Genomic DNA, 21284 nt, shown 5'->3' on the forward strand with positions numbered 1-21284 from the left:
CTCATCTCCAGTGTTAAAACCACCACAGCCCTACAGAGACATGCAGACATTTACTGTGTGCTTGTAACAGTGAAAAAGATATCTGCCTAAATATTGAGTAGGCTAGCCCAGCATTTATTGATTATCTTGTTCCTCAAATAGTAATTTCACTAAAGCTTGCCTGCACAGACTGTCACAGTTCCTGTGGGACACCTGCTTTCTTCGGGAACCTGCAGATTACTCTCCATTCTTCATTAAACTCACTTTTAACTATAAGCGGCAAATACATATCAGATGGTGATTTTATGAATGTTTTTGAAAAATTTTAGATCTTTGGGGGAAAAAAATAGCGCAATTAATTCAGTTCACTTACTGGAAAGGGTGTAAGTACAGAGACGCCAAAGCTGATGACACCAGAAGCAGCACACCTCTTGAAGGCTCTGAGGATAGCACTGGTCCTTCACAGGAAGGAACACCTCTAAAAGCAAGATTTCCGTAAATCTGGTAGATTTACACTACCGCACTTAGCAGCACAACCCAGTTCTCTCCTGTGATTATATATGCTTTGGAAATTAATGAGATAAACATGGAACACTGCAGATTCATCCCCATGTCAGAAGAGCATGACTGAAATAGCACATGGTCAAGAAAGAAATTATTTGGTTCCTCTATGTTCCTTATGCAGCTCATACCATCTTCATGTTAGCTTTTTTAGCTGGTTCTAAATGGGATATTCCAGAAATGCAGCACAGGGAGCTTTTAAAACAAAGTTAGGAAAGCAAACAGCTTTTCCTCATAGCAGATGCTTTCTTCTTTAGTTATTCCAGTGCTAAATCACGCTCAATAATGCAGTAACTGAAGCCTCTCCACTGATTGATCTTGTCAAAGACAGGCCAGCCTGCTTACTGCTGTATTATCTGACAAACCTAATGGGATGCCAGTGCACATTTAGAAATCTAATAGTTAGGAAATAAAGGGTAAAGAACAAAATATTTGTAGTATGATTTTATTCACCTAGAAACGAAGGGTCAAAAGTCACAGCACGGAAGTTCATTTTATTTTGTAAACTCATTAGAAAGATGTCCATGTACAAAAGAAGGACATTTTAACAACGTAAATGCAGACAAAGGAAACTATAAAAATGCAACACATTAATAAAAACTTTTTATTTTCTTTTGCATAATTCCTTGCATCTTCCACACCAGTCTGCACACACTCTTAAGTACAATTGTTAGAATCATTAAATTCAGGAGGCTGAACATAAAAACCATTTGCTCTACTATAGGAATGTGTTGCTGAAAGATACAAACCCTGTAGCATGTTAGCTAGAAGTAAGACACAAGACTGAAGGACCTGGCTGAAAGGCTTCTAAATTGTTATTGCGCGTTCCTCTTCTGAGAATTCCATCTTGGTTTTCCTTCTGCAAATATTCAGAATATTCCTTAGGGAAGTAACAGCGTTGGACTGAACAGTGCTTTGTCAAAAGGTGTACATTTCCATATTGTCCTAACACATCTAATGCAGATTAAGAAATAAAAGCATCTCTGAAGTAAAACCATTTCAGTCCCCACAAGTGTTCATTGTGCACCAAAATGTACAGCAGCTGTATGACAAGCTGCTGTGACCTGTAATTCAGTCTTCAGTATCGGACATGGCAAGTTTGGACTTAAATCCTCGAGATACTGCCAGTGAAAGGTCAATTATAAAACTACATTTCTTCTTAGTCTGAGCTAATCTGCAACTCAATTTGTCCCTGTTTCTCCCCACAAAACTACTCTCAGGACTGAAAATTTACTGTTGCAACCACTACTTAAGGTTTCTGCAAAATGTTTTCTTTCCTGTGTCCTCAGTGCAGACTTGCGACTGTTGGAGTGTTTCTCTAGATCCACTGCTCTTCACAAAGGAGAGGTTTTCAGTCAGGAACAGTCCGTGTTGCACAGGACTCATTATGCTCAATTTCCAAGTGTAAGTGTCCCAGTTTTCACCAGTTAGGTAAACATCCTCACGACGACCAAAAAGCAACTCGAATGCCTAGAGTTAATACACTTCCAAGAGTTGTGTTTGTCCTCGGCCAGGACGTAGTGCAAGAAACAAGCCCCGCCAACATAAGGCACTTACCTACGTTACAGGAGAGGGGGCAGGGGCAGAACTCTTGTAACATGCAAGTCCAGTAAGAGTCTCACTGGAGAGAAAGTAAGACCCCCGCAGACTCGGGGTGTGCTGCCACTTCGTTGCGTGCTGCTAGAGGAAAGTCTGCCCTGTAATACATGTCAGATCCTCCCGTTGGCAGCCACTTCATTAATCCTCGATTTTTGATGATCATATTTCACAGAAACAATAAGGAAAAGCAAGAGGGTTGCTCCTTGGATAGCAGCCAGCAAAAAAAAATAATAGTTTAATTGGCAGCCATTAATATTACCTGGAATGAATTGGGAAGAAAACATAAACATTAATAAAGATTACACAAAGAATGTGTCAATCCCTTCAAGCTTAAGTAGCGGAGGCTTTTTTGTAAAACATGGGCAACCTTTGTTTTTTTAAGCCTGGTTTCTCACGCTGCAGAATTGCAGTGCTTTGCTGACTTCAGATCAAACAGCCAAAACCCTCAATGCGTATTCGCGAGTGGGATTTACTCTCTTTGTGATGTAACAGAGGTCCCTTATCAATTTTTGAGGAGACAACTAATTTCAAAAGGAAATAAAGAAAACATCCCTGTGCTGTGACCACTAAATGGACTTGAAAAGGAAATTTCTGCAAATAAGCCCTGGCCCGTGAACTGTTCAGAAACGGCTCCCACAGAAGCCTTCGTGCTTTCTTTTTGGTCCAATTCACCTTTGACGCTCCCTCCAAGTGGTTATAAATTAGTGATTTGTACCACATTAAATAATGTTAAATTAAGAAAGCTCATTGCTAAAACGTTATTCCTCTATTAAGAAACGTGCACTAATTATTGCCGTACTTCCAAGAACAATATATTGTGGCTCATTTCCAACATGCCACATGAGCCACAGCCAATTGGACCATTATGATTATCAAAAAGGTAAGAGAGAGTAAAAATAATAGCGAAGTATACATTGATCCTAACAAGCTGTTCATGCAGCATGCCTATAAATGTTCAGATTAAATTACTTTAATTACTGAAACTTAAGATTCAATTAAATGATCTTATAATAAAATGCAATAAAATTAAATGGAGTCTTTCCTTGACATTTAAAATACAATATACATGTGAATCTCCATTTCAAGAGTAGACATGTTTAAAGAGTAGTAATTATCCTTTATGAGATGGGGTATTAAACCCATGAAATCTCCAGTTTTGTCAGAGAAATAACAGTCATTTCAATGGCAGCAACCAACACTGACGTGCCAGCAGAGAGCGAACTTTCTTAGGAGATTTTAGAGGCAGTCAGTTACTTCAAACAATATCATGATTAGCAGAAATAGCAGAAACTTGATGCACGTGCTTATAGTTATTATCCAGCATCTAGTGAAAATTCAATAGTCATTTGTTCATAAAAAACTCCTCCTTACAAGTCCTGCCCTGGAAGACCTAAGTAAATTTTAGATGTGAATTTGATAACGTTCAATAATGTTATAGCAAATGAAAATTGACTTATAAACAGTGGCTGATACAAACAGTTAAATCATTAGCTACTATGGATGCCACAAATCCAAATCACCCATTGAGCGCTTCAGCCTTGAGCCAGACAGGCTGAGCAGGCTCGAGTGTATCGAGTCCTTAGACTAAGGACGTTAGACGTAGCCAGTTCTGAGGGCTGTCCAAAGGACAGTCCACTGAGCTGAGCGGCTTATTCATAACAGACGACCAATGAGTCGTGAAAGGTAACATCTTCCAGTTCTAGCCAGCTCTGGATATATTTAGCACAACCTAAATATTTCACAGGAAGAATATTAGGCACTGTCTGCTCTTAGGCTGCTTCAAAAAACAAAGGCAAGAGGCTAAATGGCCACCCAAGACCACATATATTAATTTGTATTCAATTATTTTTCTCCTACTGAGCCCTTATCAACTGAATTCTCTCTATACAGACTTGCAGAAAAAGATGATCTTCTAATTTTGACATTGACTGGGTGAAAAAAGTCTCAGTGTGATTAATCTTTCATTTGGTGAGGACACTTCTATGAAGTTAAGGCTACTTGTCATCTTCTGCAGTCTTGCAAAGAACAAGTTACTAAACAAGGACGACAACTTGTGGCATAGGCACTGTTCACAACATCGCTTTTTGGTAGCACACAAACCAAGTTTAAGTGGTAAATTCTCTCATACCCAATTTAGAGCTAGGCCGCACCGTTAAGCCACGGGTACACAGGAGGTTGAGCAGATGTTTTTAGAACTTGTCACGCTCCTTCTGTTGGAACTAATTAGCCCATTGATGATGGTATGATTTTCCAAAATTCCCAAGGTGCCACCTACTGGTGCCAGTAATTATTTTTAACTGGCAACACAAAGCAGATGTCACACTGGACTTAAGAGTATAAATAGCTAGCAGACAGACATGCAGAATTAACTCATGGTAATTTTGATGAACTCTCTTGAAAATGGGAAGCTGAATAAGCAGTGAGAGAGAGGTGGGTGCATTTTATTCTCCGTAACCACAGAAAGTAATCTCTTTACTTTGTGCCAAATATATTCTCCTTCCACACATAATTTAAATATTTTTTTACTAAAATACAAAAAAATAAGTAAATTCTGGTGATGAACTGCAATAACAGCTGAACAGGTAACTGATAGGCCCTGCAGAGGCAAAATACTACACGTGTATTTCCATGCTTTCATGAGGACTGTGTATCATTTTGCATAGTCACGTTACTTCATACTTCTACACAAAATGAAACTTTGACTTTACAAAACAGTAGACAAATTTGTATCTTTAAAATAATAACTGTGCTAAGACTCAACGGTTCCACATGCTTGACGCTTAACTGCTTCCAAAGGCAGTCTTCTGCTTCACACTGAAAATAACTTACCAAAATCCGTGTGATTACTCATCCAGCCAATTTCTTTAATAGACACCAGTGCCAACAATCCAGAGCCAACAAATGATCCAATCCCCGAGAAGAAAAAAAATAGACCCATAATAGCACTCTGCATAGATTTGGGAGCAGCTGAATATGCAAATTCTAGACCTGTATTAAAAGATTAAAAAAAAAATGCTATTGGAAAAATCTAAGAAACAACAGCAGTTTGTGCTAGCGTAGTGTTATAGAGGTCACAGATGTGTGCTACTTCTCGTGGGTTATAGACCTAAAATTAGCCTTGGATTTCAGGAGACAGGGAATCGAGGCAGTGCATCCCTATCAGTTCTCTCTAATTGCTTTATGAGCCCTGTTAAAGGTCATCAATATATCAACCCATTACATGGACTACGTTTGAGACACGCACTTTGATCTTATTAATATTACATGTGTAAATGAAGAAAACTTCTGAGACAGCATATTCATTCTTCTGTCTAAAATTATCCTCAAAGAAATTTATTAAACTAACCCTAACCTGGAAGCTCCCTGTTCCCCAGTCTCTCGCTCCTGTATTGCTTGTCTGTTGAGTGGTAAGTACAAAGCACACGGGGTTCCCTGCCGAGAGCAAAGCGCTCAGGAACTGAAGGTCACTCTTGCACTGACCAAGAACATTTATTTCTCACAGACTAGCTGTCTGCATCTCTGAATACAGACAGAGAAATTAATTGTAGCTGGAATGGCAGTAATTAGTTTTAATTTAATTTTGATCTAGAATTCACTTATTGCTAGCCCAGTCTTTTTAAGACTCGTAGAAATGGAACTTCAGCTTTAAACTTTCCTCACTCAAATTTCAACCGATAAACCCAAGATAAACATACCAGTGACATCCATTTGAAAACGTGAATTTGAGTACCAACAGAACACACTGCGTTAGGCTTTGCCTTGCAAAGACTAATGCCCATGATTAACTCTCTCTTTTAGAATAATACTCCTGTCAAAAATCAAATGGGATTATTCTCAAGAGACAGTCAAATATATTCTTTGCGGAGCTGTTTCTCTGACAGGTGAAATGCTTGTTTCAAAACAGTCTGCTTCATACTGAAAATTAATGCTACCTCATCTAACATTTTTCTTGGCAAAGAAAGCGTTATAGACCTGAAAACAGCACAAATCTTGTGCTGTGCATAATACCGGTAGGCTTTATTTACACCACTGCTGGTGGCTGACTTTTGCTACTCCAGACAAAGTTGGGCAGAAATACACTGACATTTCTTTTCAGAAGGCTTAACTCTTCAAGCCAGACAGGTCAATTTGCCTGTTGTGAGGCAGGAACTTTGTTCTTGTAAAAGAATCAGAACTGTGTGTTCTCGCTGATGTAACGGCATTCTGCACTGCCACCTGAGAAATCGCTGATAACCTGCACGCTGCTGCCGTTTTCCTTTGCCAAACAGGTTAGAACGGGCCAACAGCAACCTGTCTGTGATTCTAGGAGGGAACTGAAACATTCTTGGTGCATTCTCAGCTGTGTGGGTTCCTGTAAATTCAAACTGTAACAGGCAAATCGCTGCAGAGATGGGAGGACATCTGCAAAGGGGGCTGAAATTATATTTATTTTACGAATTAAAAACTCACATTCTTTTCCTAGGTTTTCCCATTAATGTAACAATTCAGATTTTTCGAGATTTATTTCACTTAAAGAAAAAAAGTAGACTGCTGTTAGCATACAGTAACTTGTTTTTTAACCTCATAGCTGCCACAAGCCTCCTGAGTTATCAGTCACATTTTGGTCACCAGGCTTCTGTACATTCTGTACAAGTTAAGCTCAGGTATATCACACAGAAGGATCTGGCCCATTTCTCCTCTCATTCATTTTCCAGATATACTGGATGCGAGTGTTACTGCTGGAAAAAGATCTGAAGACTCCAAACAAAACCCCAAATGGGTGTAACACTGTGCACCTGCTGCAACAAAATAAGGTACGTTTCTAAACCTGTGTAATGTTTCCAGCAAGCTTAATATTTAATCTGGCATAAAGAATATGAAATCTTTTCTTTGCCTTCAGAGATACTTTTGCCTGCTGGCAGCCGTTGATAATGATTTCATGGTACCTCAAACAAGCAGTTTTGAAATTAAACCCTCTAGTTGGTGTTGTCATGTGAGATTATGATTCCCAGTTAAATAAAGGTGCTTTAAGAGGATTGACAGAATAATACAAAAGATTCATGCAATGTGTGTCATCTTTGTAAAGGTACCTCAAGTGTAACTAATGTGGCTTAATAAGAATATGCTTAGTTTTACAGTAAACAAAAAAACAAACGTATGTTTCTGCTCTTATGATATTTAGTCCCTTTTTGTTCACAATAAACATTTCCAAATCACTATAGTTTTGTAAACATTAAGACTTTGCTTATTTTAAAGCTGAATTTCATAGCACAATAGATGCCTTTATCAACTTTTAATAGCAAATTGGTAATACATACTGTTCTGGAGAGGACTTAAAGATACTAAGAATTCAGTTTCTATAAAAATCAGAAGGCAGGAAAAATAGCTTTGTAAAACAAATCAGATGACAGCATAATACACAAAGCAATTCAGATCTGCATAGACTTTCCGGTTCAAAGAAAGAGAAGTATTTGCATTTTTTCTAGCACTGACCAACACTTTTTGAAGTTACAACTGTTGGTACAGACCCAGCAAGTGCAGAACAGCGAAGTATTCACACAAGAATAGCGTTAAGCGATAAAGATTTTACTCCTCATGAATAACTCCACCAAAGCAGTTGGAAAAAACCAGCCCTCAGTTAAGAGTTCAACAGAGAATGTATTAAGTCCTTGACCTTTCCACAACAGACATAGCCATAAGCCCTAAAAAGAATTCCTCCAACATACAAAATAATTAAGGTAGAGTTTAATATGTGATGGAAATGTCTAATTCTTCCAGTCACATGAAATCCCAGGCCAGACAGCTGGAAGAAAAGCTTAGAGCAATGAGCAGATAGATAGGAAAAAAAACCCACAAACCCCACATTTTCTTCTACTGGCCAAGCAATCCAACCACCTTGTTTTATTTCATAGCTGTGATGAGAGCAGAGCACATGTATCCAGAAACCAAACAGAGCAGAAGTTCTCTGTTCCACTAAGAGGGGAACAAATGGGCCATGTGACAGCTGGGGCCAGCACCAGCCAGATCTTCAAAACTAGAGAATCTCATTTTAACCCACTGTGCCTGCCCAGTGGGAGGGATGAAAGCAACCTCCTGCAGGGGAAACGAAAGCAGAAACGAATTGTCATAAGGAATCGAACAAACAGAGCTATAGGTAACATTGGTTTGAAAGGATGATCTTCCAAGTTCAACATTCTGAAACGCTATTTCAACACATTAATAGGTAACAGCAGTTAAGCAAATGCTACATGAATTTTAAATCAAGTCACTGGAGGAGTTCCAATAAATTTCATCGGGTAGCTCTGCAATTCAATTCAGGTACTATCAGAGTACTTCTGCAGTCACGAAAGGTTTCTGTTACTGCTAACTAAGCATTGCTCCCAAGCACGAGGTATGTAAACCCTGTGCTAAGAGATCCACAAGAGCATTTCACTTGATAATCATAGGAAACCAGTGTTAGGCATACCACAGCCACAACGTAAGTTGCCTGTGCTTTCCTCCTGCTAATGAGTCCTGCATGTATACGAAACAGGCCAGAAAATAAGATTTTATACTTCTATGACCCTCTCCTTCCACTTCACTTTCAGCTGAAAAATCAATATGGTCACACAGCTGTCCACTGCGTCACACAGAACACTATTAAGAAATTGAAGATCTCTTGCATTTGTTTAAGAAAGGCAAGATTTGAGTGAAGTGTTTCAGTTTGCCTGGTATCACAGCGTACTAAAACAACTGTAGAAAAACTGATCTATAAATAAAGCAGAGAAACCTGTATCAAAATAGCTACTTCATCATTAATATTCACAAAAAAAGACTAGTTTAGTTTGAGTGTGGCATAACTTCTTCAATGATGCAAAAGCTCAAGTAATCTGAATTTAATCTGGTTGATAAATCTTTCTGAAGATGGTTTACTTCCTTTTTCCCTCAGGAAAGTGTTTTCACTTACTAATTGACTTTCTAAACCATGAGCTCAGTTCTTAAAAAGATTACAAAGTACTAATTTTATTTGCATGACAGGGAAGATTCAGAGGAAACACTACTGCATTAAAACTAGTCTTTAAAATACAATACTGAAAGAGTACATTGTTTTCCATTGGGGCTTGCAAATACCCAACGCTAACGGGATGACATGCAAATATTTCAAGTGCTGAAATTCAGTCTTGAAAACTTATTCTTATATAGCCAATTTTCCGATGTGAACGACAATCGAGTGCTTTGCCACTTAAGTTATATTGAGCAATATTGTATTTTGGAACAGGAAAGCTTATTTATAATGATTTGAGAGGACAGTATTTCCTTTCTAAGAATCCATCAGTTTTGAGAGTTATGGAAGCAGATTTAAAACACACAACGGCTCTTACCTGCTATACTTGCAAATATTTCACTGAAGCCAATCAGCACGTACTGAGGAATCTGCCACCATATTGGCAAATCTGCAGCATAGTATGTGACATTCCCAATCGTCTGATTAATTGTTTTAACCTTGACAATTTTCAGTCTGTTGCTTTCCAGAATTCCTACATGGAGGGGGTGGAAAAAAAGATTGACCTAAGATGCGAACAGAGTTTCTTCATATTAAGAATTAAATTAGGATTCAGTCCTGCACTGCAATTACAAGTTATAAAATAGGAATATTTAATTCCTCATTTCCTAATATTCAGACTATTTTTGCTATTGTTATTTCCAGACATACAGTTCTTCTGCCGTAGAATTAGTGACTATATTCTTACTCCGCAGCAATCATTTTACAAATACTTACCCCTTTTCCAGATGGATTAGCTGAGAGCTTTCTCATACAAACGGTTTTTCTTAAAGACAATCTCATTTTCACAACTACTGCTTTGCAGGGTTGAACCACTGCATGTGCCACTGTAGTATTAATAAACTAGAAACCCTTTTGCTTACCAAAATAGCTACCCTAGTCCTATAGAACTATGGAAACCTCTGTGAATATGATCCTGACATGTATATGACACATCAAGCCAAGGGATCTCATTAGAGCTTGATTTACAAGCAATACACTGCATAGAAAGTCCTTCATGTAGAATGAAGAATAGACATGACAGTGTAAAATGTAACCACTTTTAGCTTGATGAACTCAACAGTTTTGGGTAGAAAGGGAGTATCAAATAATGCTGTAGGGTTGAAGTTGCCCAGATTAAAGAATTTCCCTCACTGTTACAGAAAATGCACAGAGTAGCTTAATAGTTAATAAAACTCCCTGCTTCAGCCAGAAAGGACCTCTGTAAAAAACCTCTCAATATCCTTGGAAATAAGGTGGATTTATTCATCACCAATTCAGAGGAGCAAGACTGAGTCAATGACACTGCCTCCTCTAATAGGTGTTACACACCACGGCCTCCATGTAGTGCCTGTCAGATTCGGTCTCTTCCTATTTACTGAGCCAAGATCTGACCTAATCTTGGGGCTCAAAATATCATTCCTGTTACAATGAAATTGTCCAAGGCCTAGATGACAGACACGATGCTTCGTGGATATCACACCATGTACAAAGGATTAGAACCACTTCCTCACTTCCAGCCTTTTCTTTCCTAAAGGCAGCCAATGGATGACATGAACATTTAATGTTGTTGGCTGAAGATAGTCACACCACTTTTCGTAAAAACAAGCACAAGCAATTTCTAATGCACAATATACATCTGTTCTCCTCTTTCTTCCCAGATCTGTGACATACAAACCCCAAGGAGGCCCACCAGATCACCAGCTCTCTGCTAAGTCACAGTGTTCCAAGGGAAATGATTGATGTTTGCCAAAACCACCTTATACCACAGCATGCCGTTTCTTACTAGTCCCAGTCAAGAGACCCAAGCTGGGAAGAAAGCATGAAGAAAGCTCCTTGTTGCCCCTATATATGGTCTGTAGGTGAGGCCATAACTAAACAAGAGGTTCTATAAATCACATGCTTAACGATAATGTCGTATTTCATTATTGCAGGGCGTTAGAGCCAGAGCTCTGAAAGGCGGACCGAGGGAGCACACATTAACACGGGATTTATAAAGTCCTCTGAAAGGGAGGTAAAGCTGCATTTGTATAACCCGTGTTTATCCATTCATAGCAGTTCACAATCTATTCAAGTACAAACTCTCCCAACAGCTCCACAGTCTACCCAAGAGCTGTAGAGGGAAAACAGGCTAGAATTACTCATGTTTGTTTAAACACCACCTTAAGGCCCCAAAATATTTCTTAAAAAGAGTGTTTTCCTTAATAACATCCGGTTTTTGACTGTTCTGAAGCTAGAACCTCTTAGTGACAGGCCACCTCATTTTTTCTACCTTCTTAACTTCTTTTTAGGTGACCACCTACCCATCTTATTTTTAAGTATCTTTCTTTAGCTCTTTCTTCAGCCACCTCAGCGCAGTGCCCTCTGATCTATGAAGAGCTGATGTAATTAAAATAAAACTCAATTTCTTGATGTTTTGATTTTAATATAGCTGACAAACATTTTAGAGTGGAACTCAAGATAAACAAAGCAGCACAGTCAGCTAAGAACTCAGACATAAATTAATTTGGATACATTCAACATAAAATTATTGCACCTCAAAACATCCAGTGAACCTTAATGTGTTTGATACTCTTCACAACATAAGCAGACATCAGGGACATTCAGCCACAGAGAAGCGTAACAACTATTTAGCAAACTTTGCCATAAATTTATCTTCAGAGTTGAGTACTTCAGAATCTAGAATCTATTGATTCTTTAATCTTAGACTTTGATAGACAAGCTTCAAGTTTAATCTTACAGTTTTAGTAGTTAAAAGAATCTTGAAGTCTTTGTATAATTGTTTAAACCCTATAAATGAAGGAGATTTTCCAGTTGAATAACCTTAAATACTGCTGCTCAGAATTTACGATAAAATGCATGAAGCACAGCAGATGTTCATTAAAGCTAATCAGTTGTATTGACACAGTTTATAAGATATTTAATATAATCTAAACAATCTAATCGGCAACCTAAGTGCTGTCCACAACTAATGCCAGTTAGTTAAGTAAGTTAAAATGGAAATATGGCACAAACTTCTAAGATTGCAAGTTAAGATATTAACATCTTCATACATTAAGATTTTAATCAGTGTTTGTCTCCAAGGCAGAAGTGGTTGGAAATAAAGTTGTATTTTAAGAATATTAAAATATGGCTTCTAGAAATATCATTTAATGGGAAAATAAATGTTTTATGAAACACAGAAACCAACAGAAGCTTTCTACCTTGCTAGAAATAAGCAGAGTTTCCTGTGCCCCCAATTTGTCACAACTGAAACTCTTACTAAATTTCTGTTTCACTGAGGAGATGTTCAGTTACTCCAGAAGGTTAAACTTTCTAACCAGACTGCAGACAACCACCCAAAGAATTTGCCTTCTCAGTTTCTAGTGTGGAAGAGTAAGGGAAGGATCAACCTGTTCAAAACTGTGCATTATATTTGTAGATTAATAGAAAACAAGGAGGCATTTGAATTTTTTGAGAATTCTGCTATATGAACCCATTCTTCAACTCAGCTCTCAGAGCTTGATACGCTTTCTTTCCCCCAGTACTAATAAAGACCTATATTGCTGGGTTTGAATTCACTTATATGTGAGCCGGCAGGTTTTATTTAAAGAGCTGACATTTAACTGTTTTACATCATCGTCTTTTGCTGGTAGCGGTGTCCTAAGGAACACGGAATAAGAGAAACATTGCTATTTTAAGTTGAACTGACTTTGCTTTCAGAACTTTACTTGCCCACATACAAAGTGACCTTGGCCTAATAAGGTAATTATCTCTCTCATTGAGAGAAATCTTAATAGCCATATAAAGTGTCCCTCTCTCTAAAATATAGGAGATTACAAGTGCTGGAATTAATTTATTTAATGCTATAACGCTTTATCAATATGTTCATTACAGGGATACTCGGTGAAGGCTATAGGTTCTATGAAGCATTGCTGAGAGATGTTCAGTTCCACATCAGCAGAGCTTAACAACTTTAAATCATCTCAAAAGCAGCTGATTTATGGTTTGAACAGAGTTGCCATCTTTTTCCTTTCATGCTATAGCTAAGCTATTTTACACTACAGTAATTCCCAAACATTAGGGAACATTAAAGTAAGGCAGAAAAAACCCAAAGTGAGAAGAAACTCTTATTCAGCCATAACCTTTATTATTTCAGATAAGGGGAAAGAATTTTAGTTAAAATTTCACTTTTTTAATACTTGGAAGTTAGACTGCATGAAGGAAGATACCTATTTTTGAACTAATTTGTTTTTCAGTATAAATAAATTTACAACTTCAAGGTAGTTAATAAAATCTGACAACTTCTGGGCTTCAATAATGCCACGAATTTTATTTTAAAAGGACTAACAGCCTTACTTCCAAACGCTGGACACTTTGTTCAGGCAACCCAAACATGGATCATGTTAGAAAACAGATAGTTCTCCTCTAGCAAGTATACTAGAAGGTAACCCTGTATGTGAAAACCTTAACAAACAAGTTGGTTTTAAAAGGTATCCTTGAAGCCTATTTCAGGCAGGAAAAATGGTCCAATTTTACTGCAAATGTTCAAAACAGTTTAGGAAGTTTTGGGATAAAATCTTTCACTGTGAGAAATGCATTCATGCAGCTCATTCTAGCTACTCCATGAGAAAGAATTCTGAATAATCTTGAATTAAAGATTCACAGGATTTTTTTTTTAAATTCTGTTGCAAGTAGCCGAATAACAAACTACATAAGTAAATTTCAGAGTTGTTTTCTCACCTGCAGCAAAGGCAGAACACATTACAAAGAACATTCCAACTGCGATCCTCTTCAGTGAGGACGGGAGCAAGCCATTCCTCTTTAAAATGGGGTCCACCAATTTATCTTTGAGGGGTATTAGGATGAGAATAAGCACTGCATCGAACATAGTCAGCCAGGCTGCTGGAAACTGGAAGGATAGATGACTTCAGTTAGCGATTTCATACTTCAGGGTTGATTGTTACTACTATTCTACAAAGGAAAATATTTTGATGGAATGCTGAGATCCAAAATAAACCCCATGCACTGATAGACAGTGTGAAAAGAAGAACAAAGGGTGTGTAAAAGCTACTCAGCTATTTGGGGTTTTATTTAATCTGGCTGTTCATAATTCTGTTAGCTCAGAAGCTTAAGTGATTCCTCACCATAGTGACTCCAACAATATTGCATATTCTCACTTTCAAGAAGCAATTCCAGCTGTGCTGAGGTGGGTGTTGGGGTGCTTTAGGGTCTTCTCGTTTGGGGGGAGTGGGGGGAGGCTGTAGGAGCTTTCTGCTGCGACTGAAGAACATGGAGTGTTCAGAGCAAAAAGGTTCTTTTCACAAAAGCAAGTAATACTGCACATAGTTCCAAGGAAAAGGAGGAATAAGAAAATTACTGGGCAGATGAAGCGAGTACTCTCAGAAAACAAATTGTAGAACTTAAAGGATATTTTGCAAAGGATTTTTTGTAAGATTTCTAAGTTTCAGAGGACTCAGATTTTACTCTTACTCTGAATCAATTTCTGTTAAAACAAAAGTTAACTATCTAACTAAAACTATATGAATTTCTTTTGGAAGATAAAGTTGCCATTAGCCTTATCGTGAAATCTGAGTTTTATGGCAAATGTCCTGAAATATGATTAATGGGAAAAATCATTATCCTTTGGGAGTTTTTCTGCCATTAAGATTTCTTTAGTCATAGAACACCTGTCTGAGGAATGATCGATTGTGCCACTCAAATCCAGTAAACAAAAATGTGCAGATTACTTAAACTAATACACCTGAGATACATTTTTAAAAGCCTTCAAAGTCAATGTTAATGGTACACAAGTCAGGAAGTGAATTAATGCAATCAAACAGTCCCTACTATTTTGCTTCCAGTGATATACTCTATTCTGACAGAATTAAACTTCTTTTTATTTCAGTCATGAAAAGTATCTAATAGCCAGGTTCTGTAGATCTGCTATTATTAGGCTTAGAACTCTCAGAAATATGCCACAGAACAGTAGATAACAGTTTTACTAATGTAATACAAAATTCAATTAAAATTAAATTACACTTGTCAAATGCACAGAGTGGCGTAATACATGCATCCTCTCTCATGTGCAAGACTCAGTAATTGACAATAAGATTCCGTCTGCGTGAATGAGACAACTTCTACCAAGCTTAGTAATATTTAGCATCTGTTCTGAGTTAACAAACCAAGACAGTGCCGGAAGATTTATAAAAATGTTCTCGTTTGGGATATTTTTTAAAATTGCATCTAAATAAAATACATCGCGGTCTTTGACTCAAAATACGAGCACTCCTTGATCTATGTATTTCAGATGCAGATTCAGTTCTCGATACTGAACTCTTTCTGTGTCTGTGTGTAATAGATTAGTGTTTTTCTAGAAATTATCCAGAATGACTGAGGGGCCTGTTACAAACTAAAGCCATGGCTTAGAGGTGTCACTTAGCCAGCATCACTAACTTCCAGCAAGCCTTCAGCTGGGATTCAGGAGCAGCTCAAATTTCAAGCAAGAAAAATTAGGTAGAAGCATTTTCTGGTTTTGATCTGTAAAAAGAAGACTGAAGCCATTCTGTCTTACTGATATTAATTTTAAATAAACCAGAAAAAACTTAATTTTAAAAGAACATTTAGTAAACCTGTTACTAACTTACACTCATACTTTTTGGTTTTATTTTTCAGTACCATTTCTGCAATTACATGATGCCAGCCTTTCTGGAAAATATTGACTGAACAACTTCCTTCAATATGCTACATGGATTCAAGGTACAGTGAATATTGATTAGGCAGTATAAAGTTACACAAGTACTTCAGATTCCCAATTTGCAAATACCAGTTTCAGTGAAGTTTGGGTATTCCTAATGAATCCGTAGGAACGCTTCTGCACTACTTACAACTTTGAAAACAGGGCAAAGAGATTTATAAGCTTTTTTTCAAAGACGATACTCTGTCCACTGAAGGACAAAGACTCTCTTAATTAAAGCAGTGAAGTTATGTGAATACAGTCAAGATGGGATGGGGTGAATTCCATGTACCGGTAGCTATACCAAAACCTCTGTATCATGTGTCATGCTTCTAAACGCCCAGTGCCTGTGGCCATCGGTTCCCCTTAGTCACTACCTTCACCTCCTGGCATTTTTGTGTACCACTTACCTATTGTGCATTTCAGCTAAAGAAAACATACTTCTCACTTCTTTTGCCCTGCTTACCGTATGGATAGCGTTGGTGTCATTTGGTATTTTGGGAATTTTCAGATGGAGACTTTGCAATACATACGTTGTCTGCATCTAGCGTTAGGAAAGATGAGTTGAGATTACTTAGTGAGTACCGAGGACAAGATATTTTTACATTATTAATAATTGCAAAAGACTATACCAGAAGTGCTAATATAGCAAAAAAAAAAAAAAAGCATTATTGCGTCAACATTGCAAGATTTTTTTTAACCCTTACATTTACTAACAGCACAAAGAATCATTCATGTGACTTTAAAATCCATTTCTGCCTATTTTCCCCCAACACATATTTGCTATCATCATTCATCTCGCTAAGACAGAAGAACCAGAAAGGAATTAATTAAATTGAAATCTGACCCAGACCTACCTGAATCAACTGCAAGATGAAACAGAGTGCAGTATTTAAGGTATGTTAATTTGTATGACTGTTAGTTTTAACTATAATTTTAATGATTTTATTTTGGTTTTTATTATTAAGTCAAAATGTTATTTGAAAGTATTCTTAGAAGCCATTTTTTCTCTCTCAACTTCAGAGTAAGTTTCATATTTATAAAAGAACCCCCCCAAAAAAGTGAAATTAGATAGTCTGGCATGCTGGTAAGCTAATGCAGCTTTTCACAACAATTTTATCTAGCAAATAGAAAAAAAAAATCAGAAGAAGCTACCATCATGCAGTATTATTTCTGCCAACACAGCATTATTAAAATGACTCCTGAGATGCAACCCCAGGTATGTGGAAGTCAAGTAGATAAAATATTGAACACGGGTATTAAACAAGTCAAACTGTCAACACCAGAGTTCTGAAAAATCCTTTTCCATACCCATCTTCTTTACAATCACAGCTACTAACTGTAAGGAAACCTTACTGAACAGTTTCCCCAAAAAACCTTTTGTGTGATTCCTCCAGGTAACTGCTCTGGGGGGTAACTTTCAGACAGGAGTTAGATATATAACACAGACTCAGAACTGCAACTTAATGCTAGTGCCCCAAGATCTTTCAAATGCTACTGGGAGAAGAGAAGTTAAGGCCCTTAAATTAGAAATTATGTTTTCTAGACATGTAAAATAAAACCATAACTATTTGGAACTACTCACTTGAAAATACACTGTCCAGTAAGGTATTAAAGCCAAAAAGACGGGGATAATCTTGACGAGAGCTTTCACATCTTCTACTTTATCTTCTCTGAATGGGCCCCCACGAGACAGCTTGGCCATCTCAAACAGGCTTTGCTTGCGAGGTTGCTGAAGTACTCCCTGGCCTTCGCTTTTGAAAAGAATTTGAAACATCTAATTAGACAACCACAAAAACTGATGTAACTGACAATCTTGTGACACTTCATTATAAAAAGCTCAGGTATTTCCAAAACCAGTTACTTGTGTAATGTATCACAAACACGGGTTATTCTAATTCATTGAATTTGCACTCTGCGAAAATGAAAGCTCATTGCAGAGGAGGCACCTAACATCTCTTATCAGTGACTAAATCCAGCCACCAGTATTCCACGGGCACCTCGTAAGAATGGAGTGACCACTTGGAAAGCAAAAAGCCAGTACACATATTGACTGTCCATCAAGCCACTTAGAACATTAAATGCAGATGACAGTATTTTTCAAATTAGAAGGCATCCCATAAACACATCTAAGCAGAGAAGAAAGTTAACTCATGCTTAAAAGCAGCATTCTTAGGTTACGTCACACTTTCAGAAGCTCTGCGCTGCCCAGACACAGCATTCAGTTAAGAACAGCAGACTTGATCCTGCAGCACAGAGATCCAGTGATCTCAAAGTGTGCCTCTCTTTCATCCCAGAAAATATCTCCACGAGTCCAATTTTTCAGTTCCAGTTCTCAAAGCAGAACTGCATATTCCAGTATATTCTCTAGCATGACTCCCTGCCAGCTAGTTTGAACTAACTAGTTCCAACTCTTTGGCTGATTCACTGAATTCAGACTGTACAAAAAAGCTCATTACAAACCTATTAGTTGAATGTTCCACTTGTGTCTTTCTTGAGCAACAAGAATATGCAAGAATTTTAAACATGTCTGTGAAGGCACTACCATCAGGTGGTTTTGTGATGAAGAAACTCTGACCACATAAGAAAACTATGAACGAAATCCCAATGCAAACTGTTGGGATACTATATCCAATAACAAAGCTCACATTCTGTTGAATGTATGCAATGCCTCCCAGAGAGAGAATAGCTCCCAAATTAATGCTCCAATAAAACCAATTAAAAAATCTTCTTGTGGCTTCTGGACCCCGATCTTTGACCTGGAAAAGATTAAGAACAAGTCATTCAATTTCTGAAGAAAATGAAGCCTGTTTATTGGAATTCAATCAAGTTCAAAGCACTGAGGAGTTTAGGTTTAATTTAGAGTCGTACTGAAATTATTCCAGTGTTCTGGGCTTAGCATGTTATTTGACAAAATGGCACCTTCCTGAGCTACTCCATTTTATTGGCGACTTTCTAGAAGTTCTGCGTAGGGATAAAAAAGCCACACAACACTAAACCACATAGCTTCCCCACAAAGGCCATTCCTGGTTCTACTGCACTGGTCACATTCGGTCACTTCTCTAGACAAAGCTCAGTTCCATGAATGTTCCATAGTCTATACTAGTCAATAGTCAATAACTATTTTTTTAGTAAAAATATTGTTAAGCTACCTAAAAATTCACGTATTAGTAGTATTGCAACAATTGCTTCTTCTAACTGAATACACACTCAGTTAACCGTATTTCATTTTGCATGATTACTTGGTAATTAAAGCACAAATTTAAATTTTAACACAGTCCTGATGCCTCCCATCAGAAGATTTGCCATTCTGACCTTTAAAAAAACCCCATAAATTCAATTTGGGTTGTCTAAGGTGTCACAAGGCTCCAGTAAACATTTATCCCTCTATTAAGTAAGTCAGCGCTGTTCATAGAGCTATTTTTCTGCTTGAAGCTCTCAGTGTCTCACCAGTGAAAGTAAAGGCATCTCTGGTTTATAGAATTATCCTGTACAGTTTTCACTCTATTCTGTATTGCCTACCATAAGTCACCCCATGCTTTGTAATTAAGTCACAGGAACCCAGCATCTCTCATAAGATGTAATGCAAGAGAAATTACGCAAGTTAAAATTTAAAATACATTAAAAAGATCGACTAGTCTGTAGAAGAATTCATCATCCCATATTTGTCACTGGTTTATGACTGAAAAGCCATTAACAGTGCATAGCAAGTCAGTGCCATGCACTGATCTTGCTGAGTCAGTTGTTTTTGATTTCTAATTGCAAGTCTTCCTTCCTCGTATGCAGATCATCAGAAGATCTGTGTGTAGTTTGAAACATGAAAAGCTAGCTATGTCTTGAAATAAGTTTTTAACATTGTCAGTTCTGATTTACAGCATCAGGTTTCTCCGTGCTGCACAAACCCACCTGTACCATTTAACCAAGCCTAACAAAAGAAATATTAAGGCCTGTCTACACCTCTGCACTGTGAGGCAGGGTCTGTTAGCATGTAAAATACAATCCTGGAGCCTTAACCCAAGGAATTCTGCCCTTCCAGTTTCAATTGCATACTCATTTCCTGATTTTAACAGCCATCACCCGCAGTAGTGTATGAAGCTAAAAATTCCTCCCAAACCCCGAGTGCAGCAAGGTATTAGCAAAGGCCCTGTAAACACAGAGCTGATTTATGTGAAGAGTCAGCAACCTCTTTGATGAAGTTTCCATTTCTTTATCCTAAAGTCTCGGTTCTCTTATAGTCTCTGCAGTGAGGATGACTTCCCATCCTCCCTGTTACAAATGACCTATGCAAACAAAAGCTGGGAGATGAAAGCAAGCTTTGATACAGGTAAGAACCGGGCAAGCACAGCATGACGCTCGGACCCTCGACCCGTAACAACGCTTCTATCTAGCATTATCCCAGCCTCCACCCATTAGCTCCTGAGAAACTTCCTGAACCAAGGATGGCTTCCACCTACTTAATAATGCAGCAGCTCTCCTCCCCATGAACTTGTCCAGCCTGCCTCTGAACCCAGGTCAGCCTTGAGAATCCACAATCGCCTGTGGCAAAGAGTTCTCCAGACAATTTCCCAGTGGGAAGAACCACCTCCATTTGTCTGTTTTGAACCTGCCCTGTACTAGCCTCGCTTGTTCTACCTAGTTCCAGGAAACAACAGAAGGCAGCTGAGCTGTACTCCATCCCTGGTCCATTTCTGCCTCTCTCCCCTGACCGCTGTTTCCACAAACCACTGCCACATCTTCCTTCTAGCTGCCTTTTCAGAGACATGAAGTTCAGGCTGTTTCATGATTCCTTGCATGGGAACTACTGACCAGTCAGTGGCCCTTCCCTGAAACTTCCTTCTCCATCTCCAGCATCCTTCTGAAACAGAGTGAGCAAAAAAGGAATGCCATGCTCAAGGGACAGACACACCACAGGCTTACAATGAAATGAAGCCATTTTCTGCCTCCTTATCAAAGTACATATAAGCACTAAAAATCACACCACAGCCACATCTGAAATGTCACTGTGGCATTTTATTGACAAGCATTAATAACTTCATAAAAATCACACTGAACTAGCTGGCGGAATATCTTGTCAAGGGGAAGAACTATGAAGATATATTACAAAATCAGAGAACATGGCCAAGTTAAAAGGCAATCCCTGTAGTTCCTTTCAAACATCATGTCAGCTGCCCAAAATATTATTCTGTAATATTAGCTACATTCCATTTACAGCAGACTACTCAGAGTTCCCCCTTGCTGGCTATTACTTGTGCTGTGTGACAGCACAAAATAGATTGGTTTATTCTCTTCATAAAGAGCTGCTACATTTGAATAAAGGACTAAGAAGAAGAAAACCATGTTAGAACTTTATTATTTTTAAAAGTTTATTATTTCATTTTTATCAAGGACAAGTATTTTTCACAAAACTGAAGGATTTCTCCTTCCCCCCCC

General features: G+C 38.0%; 1 protein-coding gene across 1 annotated transcript in view; it reads right to left on the reverse strand.

Annotated features, from left to right (window-relative positions):
* Positions 1 to 1934: 1934 nt before the first annotated feature.
* Positions 1935 to 21284, reverse strand: part of SLC15A4 (solute carrier family 15 (oligopeptide transporter), member 4) — a gene marked incomplete at its 5' end in the record, with an annotated part of 24588 nt that continues 5238 nt past the window's right edge. Inside the window, 7 exons of the mRNA XM_010140943.1 lie at positions 1935 to 2398; positions 4969 to 5127; positions 9480 to 9635; positions 13862 to 14030; positions 16321 to 16398; positions 17440 to 17608; positions 18318 to 18613. Of these exons, the coding sequence (XP_010139245.1) occupies positions 2250 to 2398; positions 4969 to 5127; positions 9480 to 9635; positions 13862 to 14030; positions 16321 to 16398; positions 17440 to 17608; positions 18318 to 18613 (1176 nt within the window). The remainder of the gene's footprint in view (positions 2399 to 4968; positions 5128 to 9479; positions 9636 to 13861; positions 14031 to 16320; positions 16399 to 17439; positions 17609 to 18317; positions 18614 to 21284) is intronic.

Source organism: Buceros rhinoceros, unplaced genomic scaffold (assembly GCF_000710305.1).
Source record: "Buceros rhinoceros silvestris isolate BGI_N320 unplaced genomic scaffold, ASM71030v1 scaffold2248, whole genome shotgun sequence".
Classification (NCBI taxonomy): domain Eukaryota; kingdom Metazoa; phylum Chordata; class Aves; order Bucerotiformes; family Bucerotidae; genus Buceros; species Buceros rhinoceros.